General features: G+C 38.3%; 1 protein-coding gene across 2 annotated transcripts in view; it reads right to left on the bottom strand.

The window, feature by feature from the left end:
- Window positions 1-23,351, bottom strand: part of LOC131063764 (lysine-specific demethylase JMJ21) — a 191,833-nt gene that overhangs the window by 101,831 nt on the left and 66,651 nt on the right. The window contains exons 7-14 of one of the 2 annotated variants that reach the window (XM_057997679.2): window positions 20,713-20,812; window positions 20,442-20,532; window positions 20,286-20,324; window positions 19,926-20,167; window positions 19,374-19,496; window positions 19,077-19,157; window positions 18,654-18,991; window positions 18,151-18,468 (exon numbers count right to left, since the gene is read on the bottom strand). In XM_057997679.2, coding sequence (XP_057853662.2) covers window positions 18,151-18,468; window positions 18,654-18,991; window positions 19,077-19,157; window positions 19,374-19,496; window positions 19,926-20,167; window positions 20,286-20,324; window positions 20,442-20,532; window positions 20,713-20,812 — 1,332 coding nt within the window. Of the gene's footprint in view, window positions 1-18,150; window positions 18,469-18,653; window positions 18,992-19,076; window positions 19,158-19,373; window positions 19,497-19,925; window positions 20,168-20,285; window positions 20,533-20,712; window positions 20,813-23,351 lie in introns of both variants that reach the window. The other variant, XM_057997678.2, reaches the window with a different exon arrangement.

Here is a 23,351-nt window from a genome sequence, read left to right as displayed (position 1 = left end):
TTTATATTTGTCGGTCTTCAATTTCCTTACAAAGTTCACTTCCATCTCATTCAAGCTTTCATCTTCTGGATCTTCTTCAGAGGCTTTAAAGGCAGTCTCAGATTTAGCTTTGTCTTTTCCAAACTTCCTTATCTCAAATGTGGACAAAGAGCCACATAGTTGTTCCCAAGTAAACTTCTTTGGATCATAAGTTTCTTCAATAATAGAGATCTTATCACTGTAGCTTTCCGGTAGAGACATCAGAATCTTCTCAATTATATCTTCATCTGTCAAGGTGCTGCCAAGTTCTCTGATCTCATTCACTATACTGTCAACCTTTTGAAAATAGCTTGTGATATCTTCTCCTTCTTCCATCTTCAAGTTCTCATATCTACACTTAGCTGTCAGCTTCTTTGATAATTTAACTCTGTCATTTCCTTCATAGATATCCCTCAACTTTTCCCAAACCTCATGAGCAGTATTCAATGAAATAACCTTTGTTAATTCAATCTTTGATAAAGCACTAAAAATAGCATACCTTGCCCTTTCATTTTCTTCATAGGCTTATATCTCATATGGAGTGGTAAAACCATTTGTTGGTTATACATACTTAGTCTCCAATGCTTTCCAAGTGTTGTAGCCCAAGGAGATCAAGCAACCGCTCATCTTCACTTTCCAGAAGCTATAGTCGGATTCTTCAAAGATAGGGATAGATAATTTATGTGCCATCAGATCAAGATCTACCTCAAATAGATAAGCTCTTTTTCAAGGATCCAAAGCTCTGATACCAATTGTTAAATATTCGAGCAACTAAGAGGGGGGATGAATCAGTTGACAACTAAACTTTTTCTTCAATTCTTTCACAGATCCGGAATAACCAACAGAATTAATTAAAACAGATATAAAATGAAAGTACATACACAAAACAGATCACACAATGAACATCAACCATGATGTGGAAAACCCAAGAAGGGAAAAAACACAAAGAATGTTAGTTCTCAATATATAGCACTGGTTAAGGTGACAACGGTTAAGGTGATTTTTACAAAAGGTAGCTCATTGCCAGAATGCTCACTACAAGAGGGCTCACTACCCAAAAAGGCTCACTGCCAAAGGAAGAAGAAAGAAAAGAGAATCCACCAATGTGATATAATCTGCAATACCAGAACTGCTTCCAATGCCTCTCAGCAACAACACACTTCACATGTCAACATCAATCGGATTTTTCCTTTTCAGTCTCGCACATCTTCCATACTTCCACACATTCAAATCATCCTCTTATTTATACTCTCGGACAACATAATCTTCTAAGTCGGCCAAACAGAGATTTGAAATAGATCTGCACTAAACATTCCAGTGGTGGAAAGGAATGAGAAGTAGACCATATCACAACGCACTTCATTGGACAGATCAACACATTACATCCATCATAAAAACTGGACCCAAATCATGACTCATGCTACACAAATTTCGTTACTCATTCTCCAATTCCGGATCGAACCAGACCCAAAATAGCACTACCCAACTTAGCAAAAATAAAAAATAGAACCAAGATACTCATGAATACAATCGATCAATACCATATCCAGTTAATAGAGAAATCCAGATCACCATCAACACGAACAAACCGTACTGAATATCAACTGTAACACATCTTCTGGAGCACCAAACATTCCAGGAACACATATTTCGGATTACCAACTTAAGGAACCAATCCCAAAACAATATGTTGACATCAATGACAACCATCAACATCACATTTGCAACATTATGAGGCCAAAAACTTCTTGTAATCACATTGGTCAATGAAGATAAAAAAAAAATTAATATAATATAAGATGCACTTCTCCAAAATATTACAAATTGTCCAAGGGGTTGAGCTTAGTTGGTTAAAGCATTGAGTTCTCAATGTGGAGACCCATGTTCAACTCCCATGAGCGACACCTTTGACTAGAATTCTAAGTTGTGACTCTTGGTCTTCCATTGTTGTTCAAAGTGGATTTCTAAGTTGTGACCCTTGGTCTTCCAATTGTTGTTTCTAGTTTGGTGCTCGAAAGGAGCTAGTATTTGTAATAAGTTTGCTCGAAAGGCGCTGGTATTTGTAATAAGTTTGTAACGTGGATGCTCAAATGAGCATTGTGATTCTATGATACTTAATACAAAATATTAAAGATTGGAAGGAAGAGATATTACCTAGATTTGTTGATTGATCATAAATAATGTTTCCATCAGATTTTATATGTCCTCTAGTATAACCTATAAAAATGATTAGTACTAGCCTAACTTGCTCTGATACCATGTTAGAAATTAGGATCTTAGGATACTAATCATTATAAACAAAAACATGAAGTAAATGAAATGAGAAACATACATGCATAAATGTACTCATTATACAATGATATACATGGGGAAAACCGTTTTGGGTAAAAAACCCCATAAAGCATCATTTAATTAAAACACTTACAAATATAGTCTATCATAAAATAGACTTGAACCTAGGGATACTCCTCCAATACTTCCAAATGGCCAATAATACCTCTTGTGCATAGTGATACAACACACCATAAAGCTCCAAATTCACACAACTCTCAAATGAGAGAGAACCTCCTTAAATATAGGAAGAAGGGTGGCTTCACTAGTCACACCTTTTCAATAACCCCCATTCATAAATAATTCATATTCTACTATTTATTAGATTATGGTTATTTCAAATGGGATATACTTATAAAGCATATAATATATAGGGTTTTATTACCATATATTAGAACATTATATATAAATGTTATCAGGATGTGACCCTTAATAACATTATGTTCTAACAACAATTTTATGTCAATTGATGCAAAGTTAACACTACTAATAAGGCGAGAGCATGACACAAACTAAACCGAAAACCTGAAGCTATGAAGAAATTTACAATTATACAAACTATACAAGTTTGTCAATGGTATGTTTTGCATAAATGTAAATTACTACTTGACTATGTTTTTGCTTCAAATGCAAACATCTGACTATCAAAAGCCAAGGCTTGCAGAGGGATTTTCAGAGTTAAAGGAGAGTAAACTATCAAAGACAAATAAAACAAACTTCCTACTAGTGAGAGTAGAGATTATTATTTAATTGCAGCACAAATATTAAAAAAAAAACAGAAATACCTTACTTCTGACTAAAGCAGAACGCAGCAGAACTTACATCAACAAAAGAGAATCAAACAAGGGATCACCACACAATTTTATGAAGCAAACAATTAAAATTCATACAAAGCTTGCAAATTAAAAAGATGAATATCACCAATAGTAAGCTCGACTAAAAAACAATCTTTTGTCAATTTAATTCATGAAACTACAAATATGCTATCACAGCTACAACAACTTCACTGAATGAACGCTTCTACCAACATTCATTAAATTTCATGAAAACACAAAACTTGACTTCAAAGTTCAAATGACATTTTTTGTGGCATAAGTATGACCTCCACTGTCACTAATAATTATGTGTTCAAAGCACTTATTTAAAAGCTCTTAAGGGTAGTGTTGGTGTACGTTTTATCATATACCAAACATTAGAATAAAGTATCCAAGGATATTCTATTCTCACCTGAACAAAATCACTACTTGTGCCAAGATTGCGAGCGAGACAATAAGGCGACTCCAAGGTCTATATGTGCGAACGGGTGACTTTGTGTTAGATAGCTACCTTGGTTATGTATGCTGAAATACAAGGGGGACTTATGCTTGGCTCGTTCAATTCACAATGAAGATCTCTCGTTTGGGTTTGGGTTTGGATCATGGATTTCAAGAAAACTGAAAAGGAGGTAAGGGTTTAAGTATTCTAATCTATTCCTAAGAATTCAAGAGACGGTAAAGATTGGGTGAAACTCATAACAACACTTTGTTTCGCCACACTTAGGACAACTACGCAAAGCATGTGCAATATTCTAAGGTTGTGCTTAAGATTTTCACACTTATGAATAATACCAACAATTGAACAATATTACTCAAAGTAGAAGTTAGGCATCCACATCAAAGTTCGGGCTAACTTTACACATTGAATGAAAATCATCCATCCAACAAAAGTATGAGCAAAAGTTTCACCAATCTAATCTATCAAATCTTTCATTCATCTAACGTACATGAAATAAAATCTAAACTATGATGAGGGATAAGAACCATGCAAACTCCAAAATAAGGGAAATAATCACCATCAATTCGAACAATGTATTACTTATTATTTTGGCAATCCCAAGCAACAATTGCTTATCTCAACATGTTTTGCAACATGCTCCCATGATTTACAAATGAGGGGTGAGCTCAATTTATAGACTCCCCAATTACAATTCAATGGCCAGGATTGATTTTCAATCAACGGTCGAGATTACAAAATAAAACCCTAATTAGGGTTTGTTACAACTAACTACCATTCGACCAATGAGTAAATTACATTTGAAGACACTTGTCCTTCTTGCTAAAAATAAACAGTGTTCCACGGGCATTAGGGATGGGGGGACGTGGGGACGCGTTTCCGGGACGGGGGGACCAAGGGCCTAAGTTTGGGGACGGCAGGCGGGGTGGTGGTGCTGATATAGTTATACATATACATATAGTACTTGAAAAACTAGTTTTGAAAAGATGTATGACAGTATTACAGAATACGAATTACATTTCAAATGAGACTATAGCAAATTTGAAATACTAAATTAGTAAATCTAAATACCAAGATTTCTTCAATGCTAATTGTGTTGTAATATGGAGCCTAATCAAACTCGGAGGTTAAATTTTCCCTAATTCTATCAGCGCGGTTTCCCCCTCAACGGGGGTTTGGGGGCAGCGCCCTGTTGTGACCATTTCACACATCGCCCCATTTTGAAATGGGGACCCCCTCTTTTTGCTCGTTTTCGCTCGCCTTTCGCTTCATTTTTTAGGGTTTTGTTAGTCAGTCAATTGTCTGGATTTAGGGTCAAGCCTTAGGGTTTTAATTGCCGTCTTTTCAGGCCAGAATCCAGTCAGTTTTGAGAGCTTTTTGAGCCTCCTTTCGTAGGATGCAATTTTGAATGTAATGAATTCGCCAAAATGGTCCATTTTCAATTGGAAATTTTGAGTGCAGAGCTTAAATTTGTCTAAGTATTGAAGATGAAATGTGAATTTTGTCCAATTGACTAATTTTGACCAAATTTTGACCTTTTTGATTTTTGATCCTAGGCATTTGAAATGATTTGTTTTTGCCTTGTGAAGTGATTAAATTTGTGAAACCTTGATATTTTGGCCTGTAGGAGCAAAATCGCTCCTGTCCCTCAGTGAAGGACCGGAGCTCGTTTTCAAATATCTTACTGTCTCTGCAGGATCAAGATGAATTTCGAATTGCAAGTGATGAAGAAGGGCGTGATCTTTCCATTGAATATAAATTGAAGAATTTCACGAACACGGAAATGCCTGTAGGAGCAAAATCGCTCCTGTCCCTCAGTGAAGGACCGGAGCTTAAAATCAAATATTGCTTTGTCCTTGCAGGATTTTTACGACTTGACGATTTGAAGAGGTCCAAGGAGATGTGTTTTGCCAAATGAATATAATTTGAAATGCCGTCGTGAAGGAGAATGACCCAAGATGCCAAAATCGCTCCTGTCCCTCAGTCAGGGACCAGGGCGAAGTTCTTTGTAGCTCCCGTCCCTCTCCCAGGGACCAGAGCGAAATTCTTCATAGGGCACGTTCTGGGCAAAGATCAAGTCAGTTTCAGGTTTGAGGCAAGTAAAGACGATGAATTGAACATGTTGAAGACAAATTGAAGATTATGAAACATCAACAAGGGACCCAAATGCCCAAGTTCGCTCCTGTCCCTCAGGCAAGGACCAGAGCGATTTTTGTCATAGATGATTTCTTGCCAAGTTACAATGGATTCCAAGGCATGGATGGATGAAAGGAGGTACAACGGATCCGTTGAAGATAATTTTCGAAGATGATAAAGTGAGATGAAGCCCACAAGAGCAAGATCGCTCCTGTCCCTCTCCAAGGGACCAGGGCGATATAATGACTATGATGCCTTTTCCTCCAAGTTCAAGATACTCCAAGACGAAGAACAAGGTGGCAAGGACGTTTCGAAGCATCTTCATCAAGCACAAAGCATCAAAGGTCGCCAAAATTGAAGGATTTGCACTGAAATACTCCAGTTCGCTCCTGTCCCTCAGGAAGGGACCAGAGCGAAATTTGCATAAAGGCATAAATTTTGAAAATTTATCAAGCATCAAGCGACTAAGAAGGATTGAGGGACTTTATTTTACACGATAAAAGTAATTGCAAGTTGGTCGAAACAAGGACAAGCTCAAAATGTTGAAGTTCGCTCCTGTCCCTCAAGAAGGGACCAGAGCGATATTGATTATATTGGCCAATTCATGCAAAAATCACGTTAAGTCAATGTTTTGCAAGGTCATACAAGGTCTAAGGTGTCTTTTGAAGATGATATACAAGGGTTTTGAACGTCAAAATGCTATCAATTGAGCTAAGGGACTTATATCGCTCCTGTCCTTTGGACAAGGACCAAGGCGATTTTCATTAAAACACTCATGCTCCTTCAAAATCAAGACAATGCAAGGATAGGCAAGGACAAGAACACCATTTGGAAGGTAATGAACGACGAACAAAGATCAAAAGTTTGCCAATTTGAGCCAGGACATAAGGATCGCTCCTGTCCCTCAGGAAGGGACCAGAGCGATATTGGTTAGAACACTCGTTATCCTTTGAAGACCACGTCAAGGCAAAGTTGCACAAGGTTTTAAACATCATTTGGAAGGCGATACAAAGGAGATGGACGTTAAAATGTTACCAATTTAAGCTTGAAATGGAGAAAACACATGGATCGCTCCTGTCCCTCTCCAAGGGACAAGGGCGATGATCCTCTAAACATCAAAAATGTCTTGTAGAATTCAAGTGAAACGAGAAAGGAATGAAAGAATAAACATTACTTGTCCCTCACAATGAAGATTGAGGTTCGAAGTTACAAAGATTTAAGTGAAAACATAAGGATCGCTCCTGTCCCTCTCCAAGGGACCAGGGCGATGATCCTCCAAACATCAAAACGCCTTGTGGAAGTTAAGTGAAACAAGCATGGAAGGATGAAACAAGGTTATTGTTCGCCTTATGATGGAAATTGGGGTTCGAAGATGCAAGATCAAGGAGAAACAATGGAGATCGCTCCTGTCCCTCTCCAAGGGACCAGGGCGATATCACATCTTAAGGACATTTATTTGCAAGACAAGTCGCTCAAGTTCGAAGGACCCAACAAAAATAGCAAATTCAACGTGGAGATGGAGACTTGGACGTAAAAAATTGCAAGAATCAAGACAAAGTGATGGATCGCTCCTGTCCCTCAGTCAGGGACCAGGGCGATGAGGTACGTATTTCCCATCTTCAAAATTTTGGCGCTAAATAAACATTTTTTTAATTTATTTAAATGCTAAAATTCGATAAAGTTTGAAAATCCAATTAAAATGGCATTTAAATATTGCGCTTGGTATTAATTAATTATTTTGCCTTGTAAAAATCGAAATTTATTAATTAAAAATGAAGGCATTTAATAATTAATTATTAATTTAATAAAAAATCAAAGGGAGCGCTTGATATTTTATTGTTTTATGAAGGTCGGCCCTTGTTATTTATTAAAAAATCGTTTAAAATGCCTTATTTAATTACCAAGTCGGCCTATATGGAGGTGAGAGGTAAGCGCTATAAAAGGAGGGTGAAAATCTTCATTTTCACATTATCATTTTTTTTGCCATTTCACATGCGATTTGGAAGGCAAAGGGAGAAGTGCGAAATTGTGTTCAAGTGCGAATTATATTCAAGGTGGTGCGAAGTATTAACCAAGGCATTAACATCAATCCAAGGCGCTACGAACTTGAAGTTTACATTTGAGCGAACTTGGAGATCACGTCAAAGACTTGAAGGGTGGTGAAATTGACAAGAGGAACGTTGCTTTGAAGACCACATCAAGGACATATCAAAGGTGGCGATATTGATAAGAAGGACATTTATTTGAAGATCACGTTGAAATATCAATTTTGCCTAGGCGATTTTATTCATTTGCATTCTAGAGTTAGCTCTCTCGTGAGGTATGGCGATTTGGTTTTATTGTTTTAAGTTTTAGATCGTCATAGCTTAAATTTTGAATTTTGAATTTTGAATTCCTAGCTCAATCGTTTTATTTTAGGAAATGATAATTCAAGGACTTATCATGAGGTTTCCTAAAAATACTCTCTAATCCATGTTATTCATTGCAAAATCTAGTTTCTCATTATGAAATGTTGTGTAGGTATGGCAACCCCGAAGGCAGGAGCATCCACCAGTCGTTCAGCTCTCATGAAAGAAGATCAGAAGACCGAAGAAGTAGAGACCAAGATCGTGTCGAAGTGGAGCAACATAGGAGATACAAACTTGGGTAACTTCAGCACGAAGAAATTTCGAGAGGTCCCTTACATTGGCAAGCCATCACCTGTCGCCCGGAGAATAATCGAGAGTGGCATCATTAAGGCGGCCGGCTTTCCTCCAGCTGTTCAGTGCCATGAGTTGATGATCGAGTGTGCTCGTCACTATGATCCACAGTCCAGAACGATCGTGTCCAATGAGGGAAACACTTTGGCGTACCTTTCAAAGGAAGCTATAAGTGAAGCTTTCCATCTTCCAGAGCACAGGGACATGATATATAAGAGCATAGAAGGAGCCAGGTCAATGTACGAAGATGATCCAGATGCTTGCCTAAGCATAATTAACAAGAACTGGCTACTCAAGAGTCGTCCCCGTCTGAGCAAGGTCCCGAACACACCGCACAGGATTGATTTCCAGGAGGAGTACAGAGATTTGATTACCATGCTCAACCGAGTTACAGGAGCCCCTCACGCCTTCTATTTTGAGAAGTGGATGTTCTACTTCATCCAGGTGATTGTTCAAGGAAAAGGTACGATACATTGGGCTAGAATGATTAGCCATGGCTTAGACGTACAGTTGAGGAGACTCAAGGCTACCAAGTCCTTCCACATGAGTTCATACGTCATCTATGCCTTGATCAGGAGTTTTGAGTACGCAGGACTACCTCACAGAGGAGTGATTGGAAGAGGACCCGGCGAGGTCAGAGCTTGTGATTCCTATACCTACTTGCATCATCCGCCAGGAAGCAACTACAAGCTAGTTAATGATACCTTCACAATGAACATCACAAGGACGTTGCAAGGTGGGATTCACAACAGATTATCTCAAGATGCACAAGAATTGGTGAAGAGGTACGGTGCTTGGTTCATTCAGTTTCCGAAGTTCACTTATATTAGAGTGCATGGATGTCCTTTACCTCCATACATGTTGCCGAGATATCCGATAGACAGAATTGTGTTACTTGAAGTAACAAGGCAGTTGGCAGCATATGCGAAGGCATTCAGACACAGACATCAGAATGGAGTTCCAGTACCTATCATTTTGGGCAATTCAGTTGAGGTATGTCCTAATGCTTTAGCCATGGATGACGCAGAGAAGGAGTTAGCCTTGTATTCTTTTTCATCTTTTGCTTTGAGAGAAAGCTTTGATCCACATGGACATTTAGAGGAGACGGTCGGCAGAAGGTTTAGGCATGAGTACCAAATAGAAGATTTTATGATGAATCTCTTAGATGATCTTGAAGTGAAACGGAAAATGCATTCTAGATTGCCTTTGGATTTCATCAAGAAATGCAGGATTTATAGAGTGGCCGACCAAGCTCAGGACAGTGGCAGGCATATCCAGTCATCCTATGATCGAGAAAGCAAATCAATAAGGTTAGATTGGAATGAGCCCGAGGTCGTGGATCTAGATACTTTGATGGCACCAGTTTTATCTTGTACTCGCAGATGGGTTGACGTACAGCATCAGAAGTTGAGAGAACAAGGTATAGCTATCACTTTCACTTTGGAAGAGAAACTAGCCGAAGGTGGAGCTAGTGTGAGTGAAGGCAATCCTAATCCTAGAAATTCAGGTGAAGGTAACCTTCGATGTGCCAGTGAGGGCAATCTCCATCCAAGAGGTTCGAAGAGGAAAGAGAGACCTGGAAAGAGAGAATCTTCCAAGAAGAATCAAGAGGCCAACCGAGATCGTTCATCCGGCACATCTTCTCAACAGGAGAAAAGGACACTTCAAGTGGAAGAATCCATGGAGTCGATGGTACAGAACGACAGGCAGGAAGAAGGACAGGCACAACAAGGGTCACCAGATGGATCTCTCCAAGATTATGATTTAGATGAAGATAAAGAAGACAATGAAATGACATCTCCTCCCAGACAAGAAGAAATAGTGCATAAAGAAATACAAGTTCAAGAGACAAGATCGGCCATCCCAGATTGGTTGAAGGAAAGATTGACCAAGGTGATTGTAGTAGAGGACGAAGATAATGCAATTGATTTAGAGAGCCTTGTTGGACGCTCACACGAAGTCACAGAAAAGAGGAAGGCTACCAAGATGTCCAAGATGATTCGAGATGAGACTGGATCCAGGAAATTGCAGATAGCTACACCGGCAGTAGACAAATATGAAGGTGAGATCTTAGCAGAGGAATATGATATACAGACATTTGAGCTAGGACCATCCACAGCAGAGCAGACATTGGATGATGCCACCGATTCATTTGAAGCATTGAAGGACAAGCTTAGAAAAGAAATGGAGAAGAATAGAAAGCTTGAGAGAGAGGTCGGTGCATGGAGGACATATTTCAGTCACATCAATGAACCTTTGGGACGTCAGGATCCAGCCAGGTCACCAGTGCAGGCACTTCCACTTCAATCAATCAATGAGGCAGAAAGATTCAGGAATATGGTCCAGCGTACAAGTACTTGGATGGATAAATCTCATACAGTGGCCATAGAGTTTGTAACAAGGATGATGAAGATTATTCATCAAGCTATCCAGGTTCTTGAGATAATCCACAATTTGATGATAACAGTAGCTGCATTTGCTCATACTAAGGATGTTATCATTCATGTCTTGAAAGTAATAAGACACACATCAAGGAAGGTCTTAGCACAAGAGAAGATCATGGATGGAGGACCTCACAGTTTGCTTCAGTGGTCAACCTTACTCCATATGAAGAGTGTTTTCTTTGAGGACATCAGTACTAGATGTAGCCAAGTTGAGGAGGTGATCAATCCGATCCAGGACAGGATATTTGAGGTACTTCGTACCATTCTTGGCAGAAGGATCGAGGTCGAGACAGATGTGGATATGCAGGAATTAGAGGATAGAATCAAGGTCATCTTTTGCAAGGACGCTAATGTTACAGATGAGCAATATGATCAGATGTTTGCCACCATGCTCCTGATTGAAAGAACAAAGGAACTTGAATCTACTTGGGACGCAGCTCTTCTAGATGCATTCGATCAGGTCATCCACTTGGAAGAGAGTATGAAGAATCTTCCCGAGATTCCAATTGCAGAAATCGAAGGAATCGTGACAAGATTCATTGTATATGCCAAAAAAAAACATTGGAAAGGGAATAAGATTCTAGATGAAAGGTTGTTATAGATGACATGGCATCTTATTTGTCATTGGTTTATGTCTCCTAGGTTTTTGTGCCAAATTTAATATTTGGCTATGTATTTAATATTGTTCAGTAAAAAGGAGGCCATTTGTAACAAACCCTAATTAGCGTTTAGGTGTCATGATCTTGACCGTTGATCTACTTTCAATCTGGACCTTTCATTGTACTTGAGGATGCTATTTATACCCTCATTTTTCATTTCATTTGTAACTAGAGTAATAGAGAAGAGAGATAGCTAAGAGATTAGAAGTTAGAAGCAATTTTATTTTGTAGCAAGATTGAGTTTTGAGGAAAGGAATTCAAGCAATTGTTGTATATGATGACTTGGAAATCAATGAAATATTGAAGTTATGGTGTTTTGTTGCAACTTTCTTGGTTATCTTCATGGTTGTTTAATCTACTTGAATCATGCTCAATCAAAGTAGTGTGTTAGTTTGAAGGACATAGTGTGAGACTTGATCTTTGGTAGGATTCGTAATCCAAACCACTAGCTTCTTGCTGATTGTAGGAACGCCTTGCGTGGTCGACTGGAGAATACCTTGAATCCCTTAAACTTCAATCATTATTGTATCTTAGATATGTACCTTCGTGGTAGTATCTTTGATCTTTGATGTATTGAATATCATTTTGTTACCTTAGAAGATCGCACTAATTTCAATTGAGCTGTTATCTTATGGCAAAATTGAAGTTGGTTGAATCTTGCCAAGTCTTGTCCATACGAAGTCATTCTTAGGGTTAGGCTAGATTAGACCTCTTTCAAACCCTACTCTTTTGTTATTTTTTGAAAGTTTCTTTAGTTTAGCAAATCTTGAACTTTCGGAATGCGTAAGACCCCTTGAAGGAAACAACAAATCACATCATACCGCTGGAAGCTTGTCCACACGTAGAGACCCTACTAACCAGAACCTTGGAGTCATCCTAACTGATCCTTCATGCGAATCTTCAGCAGTTAGAGACTTTATTCAAGAGAGGATAAGATGCCTTTAGGTATTTTATTCTGTGTATGATGGTGTACAAAATACACGTCAACACGCCCACAAGTTGGGGTCAAGGGGCATCGCCCCTTGCGGGGTCAAGGGGTAGTGCCCCGCGAGGCCAAAAATACTTTTATTATTTTCTAAAGGCGTCAGTTGTTACTTTTCTATTGGCCCACGTCCAATTAGGGTTACCCCTTAACCCCCAAAAAACTTAAAAAGTCACTTTTATAAAAAAATTTAATTTTAAACATTGCATATACGTGGGGGCAACAGGAGACGTCTGGGCGTCTCTCTGTCCCTTGAGAGATGTCTACACGTCTCTCGAAGGACTGGGAGACGCCCAGATGTCTCCCAAGGAGACATCTCCATGTCTCCCTAGGAGACGCGGAGACATCTCCACGTCTTCGACGGCGATTGGGTGGCGGTGGCGGGTACGCGTCCCCGTGGAACACTAAATATAAACCAATCATAAAATAGAAGGTTGTTACATTGTGAAGTGTGCCTTCTAGAAGCTTAGGGATAAGTCAAGTTCATTGAACCTGGACATGTTGACTTGGAACCATCTGATTGTTGAACGTCCTCCTTAAATTCTTCAATTTGTGCCAAAAAATTGCCTAAGTATGGAAATTTGTTTAAAATACTCTTCTTGCCACCATCTGATCTTGATTGAAATCCTTCAAGAAGTCTGGAATTTTCGCCAAGCCTATAGACTTTTCTTGATGCCTAGGAACTCTTTCAAGTGTCTTGAATTTGGAGAAAAATGCCACTGTGCCTTCTGTGAAGTATTCCCATACTTAGCCAAATTTTGGCTAGTCAATTTTATTTTGTGACACCTTTATGTGGATCTTCTAGCACCTAGCCAAGATTTTGGCCATCCCTATGCTTGGACACACTTTGCCTTTGGATTTTCCTCAATTCTGAATTTGGCTTGTGCTAACTGGAACAAACTCCACATTTGGACACGAATTTTATTCATCTCCTCTTTATTTTCCTCTTTGTTCTTCTTTTTTCTTCCTATTTCCTCTCCAACACTTGGTCAAAATTTGATTCTTTTGGTTGAGGAAAATTCCACACAGCCATTTTTCATGTGTCAAACTTTTATTTTCCAACCCATTCGTTTGTTTGACCCTTGATTTCATGTGCTACTTTGTCAAATTTATATTTTTGTTGACGTGTCTAAAGTCGCAGAACTACGACTTCATCCGGCCAACGCAGAATAGAATGCTAAATATCCTATCCTCTCTTGATATAAGGAGATCCCTAATGTTGTTTTAAATTGATCAATGGGGATGATCTCAAAGTTTTGGTTGTCAGGTCTTGACTGTAAGATAGCTTAGTAGTTGATGTGTTTTGCTGGAAACACAAAGGGGACTTACGGTTAGATGGAATTGGTTTCGCACAGGTTCCCTAAAATCTTACAGTCCTATTTCATCTGATTTGCTTTAAATTGATGCTACTTCAGCTTGACTTGCAGGTTTCTTTTAATAAAAAAGGGAAAAGGGGGGGAATAACGATAAAGAGTAAATAAGGACATGTAGCTAACTTAACTAAGACAGCATATTTGAACACATAGATGGAAATCTTAAAATAACCAGAAATTACTTTGCCAGCTAAATAGCACAACTAGGTAAAAACCAGTGTAATCATCTACGGATTTTGAATTTTCAAGCTACTAAATACAAATGATGGACTCTTACACCCATTCATTCAAATCTAACAACCGAACTTAGCACAAAAATGGGCTCAGACTAACCATGCAGAGGGAATAATAATCAACTATTTCCTAATGGTATGAACCAAGATTTCCATCAAATACATGCATAAATAAACTGTTTGAAAAGTAAGTACAATTGCAAAAATATAAAATAGATGGAGAAGAGGACCATGCACTCACAGTAAAAAAGACACAGCTTTAACATCCATTAAATTCTGTATATATTTTGCCAGAGTTTTTGCAACAATCTTTAACTTTCTGCCTGAAATAAAGGAGAAACTAACTCCTTTATATAGAGGTCTCAAAAATGGATGAATGGCCAAGATTAAACTTAGACAAGTGGGCCAGATTCATCCTCTAATCAAAACTGGCCATACCCGTAAATGGAGGCAAAATATCAACAACAACCAAAAGGGGAAACAATAACTACCAAAAAGGTAATTAATAACTACCAAAAAGCTGCTCCAAAAAGTGCACATGCACGGAGCTCAAAATTTACAACAGCTTTGGTAGTTAGGAAAGAACTTTATGTCTGAAAAAGTGCACTTTAAGATTTAAAAAGAAACATATACTTTAGGAAAGCACTTTTTCCTTTCCTGTTGTGGACTCTTTTTCCACAAATTCGACCTCGTCGCGCAAGTACTCTCCCCAGATATCCCAATCTGCTGCACGCTCTACCCAAACGTAGTCCTGGAATCTTAGGCACAACTCGAACAGTCCGGTTGTTGGAGGCATAGGAGGATTAAACATTTTATACTGAATACCCTCTAGGAGGTTATCTACATTCTCCAGCTCTTCTCTCCAGTATGATCTATGATTCTCAAAGCACGATATATCTACCTGTAGCCCACTAGCAAATTCCAGGTCTTCCATGGAGTAGGGTACTTGTGTCTTGTGTTGTGTGCTTTCATTATTATTTTTGCTTATTCTTAGTCTGATTATAATTCAAGTAACTAGATTAACATCTGATTGTCTAAAATCAACATGGTATCAGAGCCAAGTTCGAATTAGGGGTAATCAGATTGATTGTAGTTGTTCCTCCTCCTTTCATTTTTGCTCTTATTACTTCATTCGAAATGTTGAACTGTCTCAGGGTTGAAGATAGATTGGATGGTGCATCCAACTTCACGTCATGGAGATTCCGAATCATGCTTGCATTAAATGGAAGTGATCTTGTAGACTTTGTGGAGAGATCTTCCATTGAACTTGAGGCGGAAGAGGAAAAGACTTCATGGAGGAAGAAAGATTTTCAAGCTCAGAGAATGCTAGTTGACTCCGTGAAAGATCATATCGTACCTATCATCTCCAACCTGAAGACTGCCAGCGAAACGTTCAAGACATTGGAAGAGATGTACAAAATCAACAACACCAGTCGTGCCCAAGCTTTGAAGCAGCAGCTTCATCACATCAAGATGATGAAAGGTGAATCCGTCATAGCATACTTCATGAGGATTTCTGATTTGAGAGATCAGCTCTCACCCATTGGGAAGGTTGTTGATGACAGTGACTTGACCATGCTTGCCCTCAATGGTCTTCCGGCATCTTGGGAGTCTTACATTCAAGGAATCAGTGCAAGACCAAATCTTCCCAAGTTTGATCGTTTGAGAGCAGATTGCATACAAGAAGAGTCATGATTGATAGCAAGAGGAATTGAGCGTGATCATTATGATGTAGACAATCAAGTCCTTGCTTCGCATATGGTTAAAGGCAAAGCAAGGAAGTGGGATAGAGACAGAGATTCAGATGTTGCCCCTAAGAAAAGAAAGAAGGACTTATCTCACATCCAATGCTTTAAGTGTGACAAGTATGGTCATTTTGCTCGGGATTGCAAATTCAGGTCCACTCCTCTTGCTTCCTCTGTAGAAGTTGGCATAGGGACATCTCAGGAGGAGCAAAGGTCAAATGAAGACTTCCTTTTCTAAAAGGAGGAAATGTTAGAGGGAGCTTGAAATCATTAGCTTCAAAGGGATCTTGTCAAGCCCAGAGGGAGCCAGTTTCTTTCAGCTTTAGAGGAAGCCTCATCTTTTTTGTAATAGTTTTTCGTTCCACCCTCCTCGAGTAGGTATGGTGGATCCACCCTCTGCGAGTAGGCATGGTGGTGATGCATTCTTCTCTGGGAGAAGTTTGAGGTGAAAGCCCTCATTCCACCCTCTGCGATTAGGCATGGTGGACCCACCCTCTGCGAGTAGGTATGGTGGGCATCATTGAAGAAATTCCACCCTCTGCGAGTAGGCATGGTGGTCCCACCCTCTGCGAGTAGGCATGGTGATCCCACCCTCTGCAAGTAGGTATGGTGGGTATCATGGAAGAAATTCCATAATGAGTTCTTTCACCCTCTGAGAGTAGCTATGGTGAACATAGTATTTGTTTCATCCATGGGAGTAGCCATGGTGGTAGTCACTTTGAGACTTGATAGAATCCTCTCTAGCTAAGAGGGAGTGTTGAAATGATTAGCTAGTTCGGATCATATTTTAATGATGCCGTGTGGCAATTAAAATATTATCTTATTGTAATAAGGTTAAAGTAATTTATGTCTAATAGGGCTGGGCCCAAATGTAACGTGTGGTTTATGTCTAATAGGGTTGGGCCCAAATGTAATGTGTGGTTCATGTCTAATAAGGCTGGGCCCTAAAAGAAAATGTGGCTCAACTTGCAAGTTATGTAGGCCCCAAATTTGGGCGCCAAAAGTGCAAGTTAAATATGTAAAATAAAGGGAATTTGGCAAAAGCCGACTTGGGAAAACTTGAGCATGAATCTTGTGTATAAACATGATTCATTCTACACAACCACATCCTTATCAAGTGCGATCAGCCTTATGCAAGAACAATCAGCGAATCTGGCATGTTAGAGAGCGAATCCATTGGACAACTTGCTGGGCAAGGTGGTGCGCTATACTTCAGTGATCTCCCTCTTCAAGTGGTGTCGACATTCTACTCTATCTGAAGACATACTACAGCTACATATTCTAGGTTCAGTCTGCCCTAGATTGGCACTCAATCAGATAAGTAATCTGATTCATGTAATCTGCTTATAAATAAGGAACTGATCTGAATCTTTGATGCTGGGTTTTTCCTCCAAGAGGTAGGTTTTCCCAGGGTACTTGTGTCTTGTGTTGTGTGCTTTTATTATTATTTCTGCTTATTCTCAGTCTGATTATAATTCAAGTAACTAGATTAACATCTGATTGCCTAAAATCAACAATTAAGCCATGTCGTGAATCCCCGAGAGTGGTGTTCAACAACCAAGGGGATGAAGGGTGCACACCTTCCAACAATCCCCCCCTAGCGCGGCCAAGGGATTCAAACCCGTGACCTGAGCTCTAATACCATTTGTTAGCCAAGGTTTGTCGTTGCACCAAAAGATCAACCTATTATTGCTCAATACAAACACCAAAGACAATCAAACCGTGGGAGGCGGTTAAGCCATGTCACGAATCCCCGAGAGTGGTGCTGAACAACCAAGGGAACGAAGGGCACATACCTTCCAACACATCTTTAAAAATTAGTACTTCCATTTCAGATTTGGATTTAAACCAAAACTATTCTCTTGTTTTTATTCTTACTCTTTTGTGATTTATTTATTATATTTAATATTTAATGTATAAATAATGACAAAAATATTAGAACACAGAGTCCAAATTATTCTGAACTTTTTTTGGAACCTGATCAATTGGCAAGAATGCGTCACTGATTTGTTTATAGTTTACTGTGTATTTATACAATTTCACTGTGTTTTGGTTTGAAGAGAAGCCGGAAGAAAATCTCCATTCCATTGAATATACAGTCCCATGATATCAATTAATATGTTCAATTATGACTTCTAAATATATTTCTTCTTATTTGCTGAGCCAAATTCAGGAGTAATTCAAAATGGCTTTTTAAAACCTTGGGAAACTCCTCACTGAAACTTGTTTCAAAGATAAGCTATGTAAGAGTGACATACCATTTTTTAAGAGTATCCTTGACATTTTCCCGCCGTTTCCACATAAGCGTTGTGAATGGTTGCCATTCTGCTGGGATGCAATAATTTCCATAGACTGGATCCTCCAGAACAGAACTATTTAGCTTCACTGAAACCATTGGAATAGTGTTCTTTTTATTGTCGAGTAGTTGTACAGCATCCAGTTTGCTAGAGTTGTTTAGCTTCATTCTTTTACAGGAGCTTGGCATAGATGGCAGTGCCAAAGAATGAAGATTACGCACCTGCTCTCCCAAGAAAGAAGCTAAAGCAAAAAGTTCCTCTTTCGATAGTTTTGTGCGGCTGCATATCCACCAATATTAACATTAATATTCATAAATGCCAAATTTCATGACAAGAGAAAGAATATAATTTCCTGATTATGTATATTCCCCACAAATATTAAATACAGGGTAGCTAGACTTGTACAGAAAGTTATCTCAGCATTTTCCTATGGTATAAAACAAAAAATGAGGGTAGTTTCTTACACGTGACAAAGTTCTTCGCCCTTGCAACGCTTGGTTATAAGATATGGCCATATTGACATGCTCGCATTAGAACAATTTTCCTCTTTAAAAGGCATTTTTTTCCCTAACAAAATGGATTCTACCTTGGCCTTATTCCATGTGCTAAAAGAATAATTGCTTGGTAAGTCATTTTCAGAAAACAGATTAAAATTCGTAAACATACAGGGAACTTCTATTCCATCCCACAAAATAGATTCATATGAACCATTAAGGAAAGATAGGAAGCCACTCGCTAACACATAAGGTACGTGGTTAATTAATGGAGATCCAGAGTCATGTAGCAGACTGTAAAATTCGATCTGCACAGAATTCATAGCCAAAACATGTCAATAAAAGTATCTGAACTATGCACATGTCGTAATAATTTAATTTTGAATAAAGTACCTCAGATCCTAAACTATGAACTGCAGATTTTAAGCCTCCTTCAACATAGATTTTGATAACATACTCCCCAATTAGGTAAACCTGGTCATTCACAAAAAATGAGAAACAGTCATAGAATTCATAGTTCTGCAAATCTCTGCATCAATGTGCTTCTAAAATTATTTATAAGATTACTACTCTTCATAATTATTTAGCAATTAAAACCTAATAATTAATTTTGGCATCTCATGTTTTGTACTTGGAAGAAGATGACAAGATTTACAGAGCAAGGTCTGCTTAGAGATGCATGATACTCACCGGATTACTGCCACTCCCAACAGGAAGCTTCTCACTCTCTGAGGGAAGGGGTAAATTGTTAAAAGCACAAATACTCGAGACACGATCCAACCATTTACCTGCATCAAGAGCTATGCATGCACCCTGAACACAACAATTGACCCCAAAATGAATTCTATCAGTGGCTTAAAAGCACATGTGAAGTTTGCATGAATATGATGAAGTTTTTAAGCATGAGACATTCATAGTGATTGAAATACAATCGGTAGTTGGTCCCTGGAAACAAGTGACTTTCGAGATGTCGGAATCTATAGAGTATTGCAAGCAAAGACACACCATGAAACATTTTTCCTAGTCTACCACACCAAGATTGTTTTAGATGCCTTTGTTACATCTAATCAGGTGCATACCTAGAAACAATTTAGAATTTTAAGAAACAAAAAAGGTTATAAGGCCCAATGACTTTGTTACATCTAGTAAGGTGCATGGACCGAAGAAATTATTTTAAATTTGGAAAGAATAATGGTATATAGGCCGAAGAATCAGAAGAACATATAATGGACAGTATATTACCTCCCATATCTGCTTTCTTAGTGATGGCCTCACTTCCCAAAGCCTGTGCAACCATTCCCGCATCTCTCTTTTCCCTAGAGGGTTGCTTTCATTCCAGTTTGAATTATAGTGATCACGATTCTCCTCTAAATACATAGAAAGACAATCTATAGAGTAGACTATATCTTTCACTGATGAGCATCTGCCAGAGTTCAAATAATCTTGGCTTATATTTCTTGCATCCTCATCTTCATCCGAAACCCCTGCAAGTACAGATTGTCTATGAGTGTTCTTTGGCATGACCTCCCCTACGGTATTCAAGATATATCAAACTATGCATGTATTGATGTCCTTAAATTTTCTTATAAGAAGGCTATATACCATGCTCTTCCAAGGCAAGCCTTCCTGCACGAATAACTCCTTTGTGGCGATGGCCAGGAGCCAAATCAAGACACACAAACTCAAGGTTAGTGTCATTAACAAAGTTCTGAGTAACAGCAACTGATGTCTCAATATTAAGCACACAGTGCCACCAACCACTTGGAACAAATATTGTCTCTCCTGGAAGTTGAGTGCATTCCAAAGGCTTGTCTTCTTCCAAAAGTAGAGGATATATATCTAGCCACCACTAAGCAAATAAAAAGAAGGTATGAATAAAGTGCAGAATTTATAATTCAAATTGTTTCTTCATGGCTAAAGAATTATCTGAATGTGCGAAAGAGACAACCAGCATACATGATTCTGTCCAATCATCTATAATAAATTGAAGTATACAGAAAAGCTCCTAAGAAGAACTAGAAAAAAGAACCTGTGATGATGAAGGGGTTTCAATATTCACATCTCCATCTTCCTCATTCACATGTACTGTTACTCCTGGGGGTACCCTGCCAGGAGGATATAGTGCCCATCTGCAAATATACTCATGCACTTAAAAACCCCCTGTTTCTTACAAAAAATATAAAGGAATACTGAATAATAACGATAAAAAGCTTTAACGAAATGATAAACTAGAAGAAAATTACTTAGAAGTTAGAAGCAAATACCAGTAAAATCAAGAACAAGGAAATATTAAGAACGCATTCAAAAGAAAAACTAGACCATACTTCCATCTGATACAACTTTTATGGTAACTATACAAAAGGATAGAATATCTTCTCTAGTCCATACCAGAATAAACATAGCATTGGTCAAAGAAAGTCAGTAAATTTGACAATATATATGTTACTAGACACCCGAAGAAGAGCACCTGAACATACAAATGTAGCAGACACAAAGCATAGCACCATGATGTAGACCAGTTGAACTTAAGCACAGTTGGCAGATTGTAGTGTTATACAGTATACTAATGGTGAGCTTCAAGCAGAATTATTAACATGTCTACTATATTATATACACAGTACTACTATCCACCTTATCATTCTTCACTGATAAAACATGTTACATGAAAGTTTCTTCCTAAAGAGCAGAATTTGTCAGAAATGTTTGCAATGTCCCCTTTTTATAGCCTTCCCAACATCTTTGGAAGCTCCAACATTCTTGGAGAGTGCCAACCTTAAACAAAGTTTAGATAGTGGCATTGTGTTCAAGGGATCAAGATGATTCCATTGGTTCTTTCTAGGAGTAGTTTCAACATTTCAGATGCTCTCCGCACTTCTTGGAGAAGTATGCTATTCTTGGAAAGTATCGATTTTCATTAAGTTGGATTTTAAGTGAGCTTCAGAGTATGTTGGCGAAATCAAAATTCGCTTTCAGGCTATTTTTATATTTCTCACAACTTTGGAGGGATGTGCAGAAAATAACTAAACTATTAAATAATTTAAACTTAAGTTGTCAAAGAGTGAATTAAATGACAACTTATATAAATTATTTATAAAGGTGAATTTTAAATGACTTTTAAGTGCTCAAAAAAGTAAATAAAAAAATAAAGTCACTTTTATGGAGCTTAAGGATTATTATTAAAAGGTCAGTTTGAATTTTTATTTCCAAAAAGTTCCAAATGTGCTTATAGAAGGGAAATTGGAAGAGAAGAAGCTCATTCAGAATATTTCATCAAACCTTGTATTCTCTACGAGGTTGAATGTTGTTCATCTCTTCCATCTTAGACAAAACCCTAAGGTAAGATTTGTTTTGGTGGTGAAAGATTTCTCCCAAGCCAATACAATGTGATTCATTCAAATTCATAGTGTGTGTAAAAAGGATTCAGAGGTGGATTCATCCAGGGTTCACATTTGGGCTTACTGTTTGCAGAGTGAGAGTTGGGAATAAAAAGATTTATCTATACAGGATTTCAGAGGTTTACAAGTAAACAAATTTATAAAAGTTTTGCAGGCAAATATGAATTTGTAAGTGTTGTGTGTGCAAGCGAATATATTTATCAAAAATTGCAGTGCTGGGTGTGCTAATGGGGAAAGAATGGTGACTATAGTGAATTGTGTTCCAGTTTCGCTTTCTGAGTTCGGATGGAAACGCTGTTCTCATAGTATCCCAGGGTGCTGAGGACCCCAAAAGGAGCCGTACATGTCTCAAAGATTGGGCAATTCATCTTCCAAAGGCTTAAAAGCCTTGCCAATGGTCAACGCAGCCTTTGAAGGGTTAAACATACCTATCATTGCCTAACAAAAAAGGAGTCACAACTTTTACTAGCTGCTGTAGCAAATAATGGAGGAGCCATACCAAGTCTAGGGTGTCATACAGCTTTGAGGGAGAGTTTTGAAATATTAATAGTTGCTGATTGAATTACTATGAGGTCTGCAAAAAGGTCAGCAATTAATATATCTGAAATTTGTTGATGTTATAAGCTCTGTATGTTATTACTATATTTACCAGTTTGCTACAGAAGCTTATGTATTAATCAGAAAATATTTGATATATACAATTTTGAGCAATTTAACTATGGAACAACATGTTTTTGTGCATTTGAAATTGAGAAATTGGTTTTATGATGTTTTCTTATGATTTCTGGTCAAACAACATTTAAATTTTCCTTCAACTCTACTATAAGCAAATTGTTTGACGAAATGCCTGCATAACAAAAATTGTGAAAATTGCGAGTTTTGGTCAAAAATTCCTGGTAAGGATATTACAACATGCAGCCTCCATATTCTGTGCCTGCATTACATGTAGAAAGGATTCAATGCTAAGATTCCAAATATTTGTCATGATTCCTCAAGTAAAAAAGGAATCAACTAGCTATGCTATAGCAATATATGGATAGTTTGTCTTTGGACTCCCAGATAATTGCCTCATGAAGGTTTATGGAACCAATATCACTTAGTTAATGAAAAATTTAGGTAACCACATTTTATGTTCAACACAGAGTTCCCAAACTCGCTGCGAGTCAGGCGAGTTTGCTGAGTTGGCAAGTCGAGCCAAGCTCGGCGAGTTTTGACAACTCGTGACTCAAACTCGGCGAGTTATGGTAAAACTCACCGAGTTCGAGCTCCAAGA

This window comes from Cryptomeria japonica, chromosome 5 (assembly GCF_030272615.1).
Source record: "Cryptomeria japonica chromosome 5, Sugi_1.0, whole genome shotgun sequence".
Classification (NCBI taxonomy): domain Eukaryota; kingdom Viridiplantae; phylum Streptophyta; class Pinopsida; order Cupressales; family Cupressaceae; genus Cryptomeria; species Cryptomeria japonica.
Note: the sequence above shows the minus strand (reverse complement) of the source record. Positions and strands in the feature narration are given on the sequence as shown.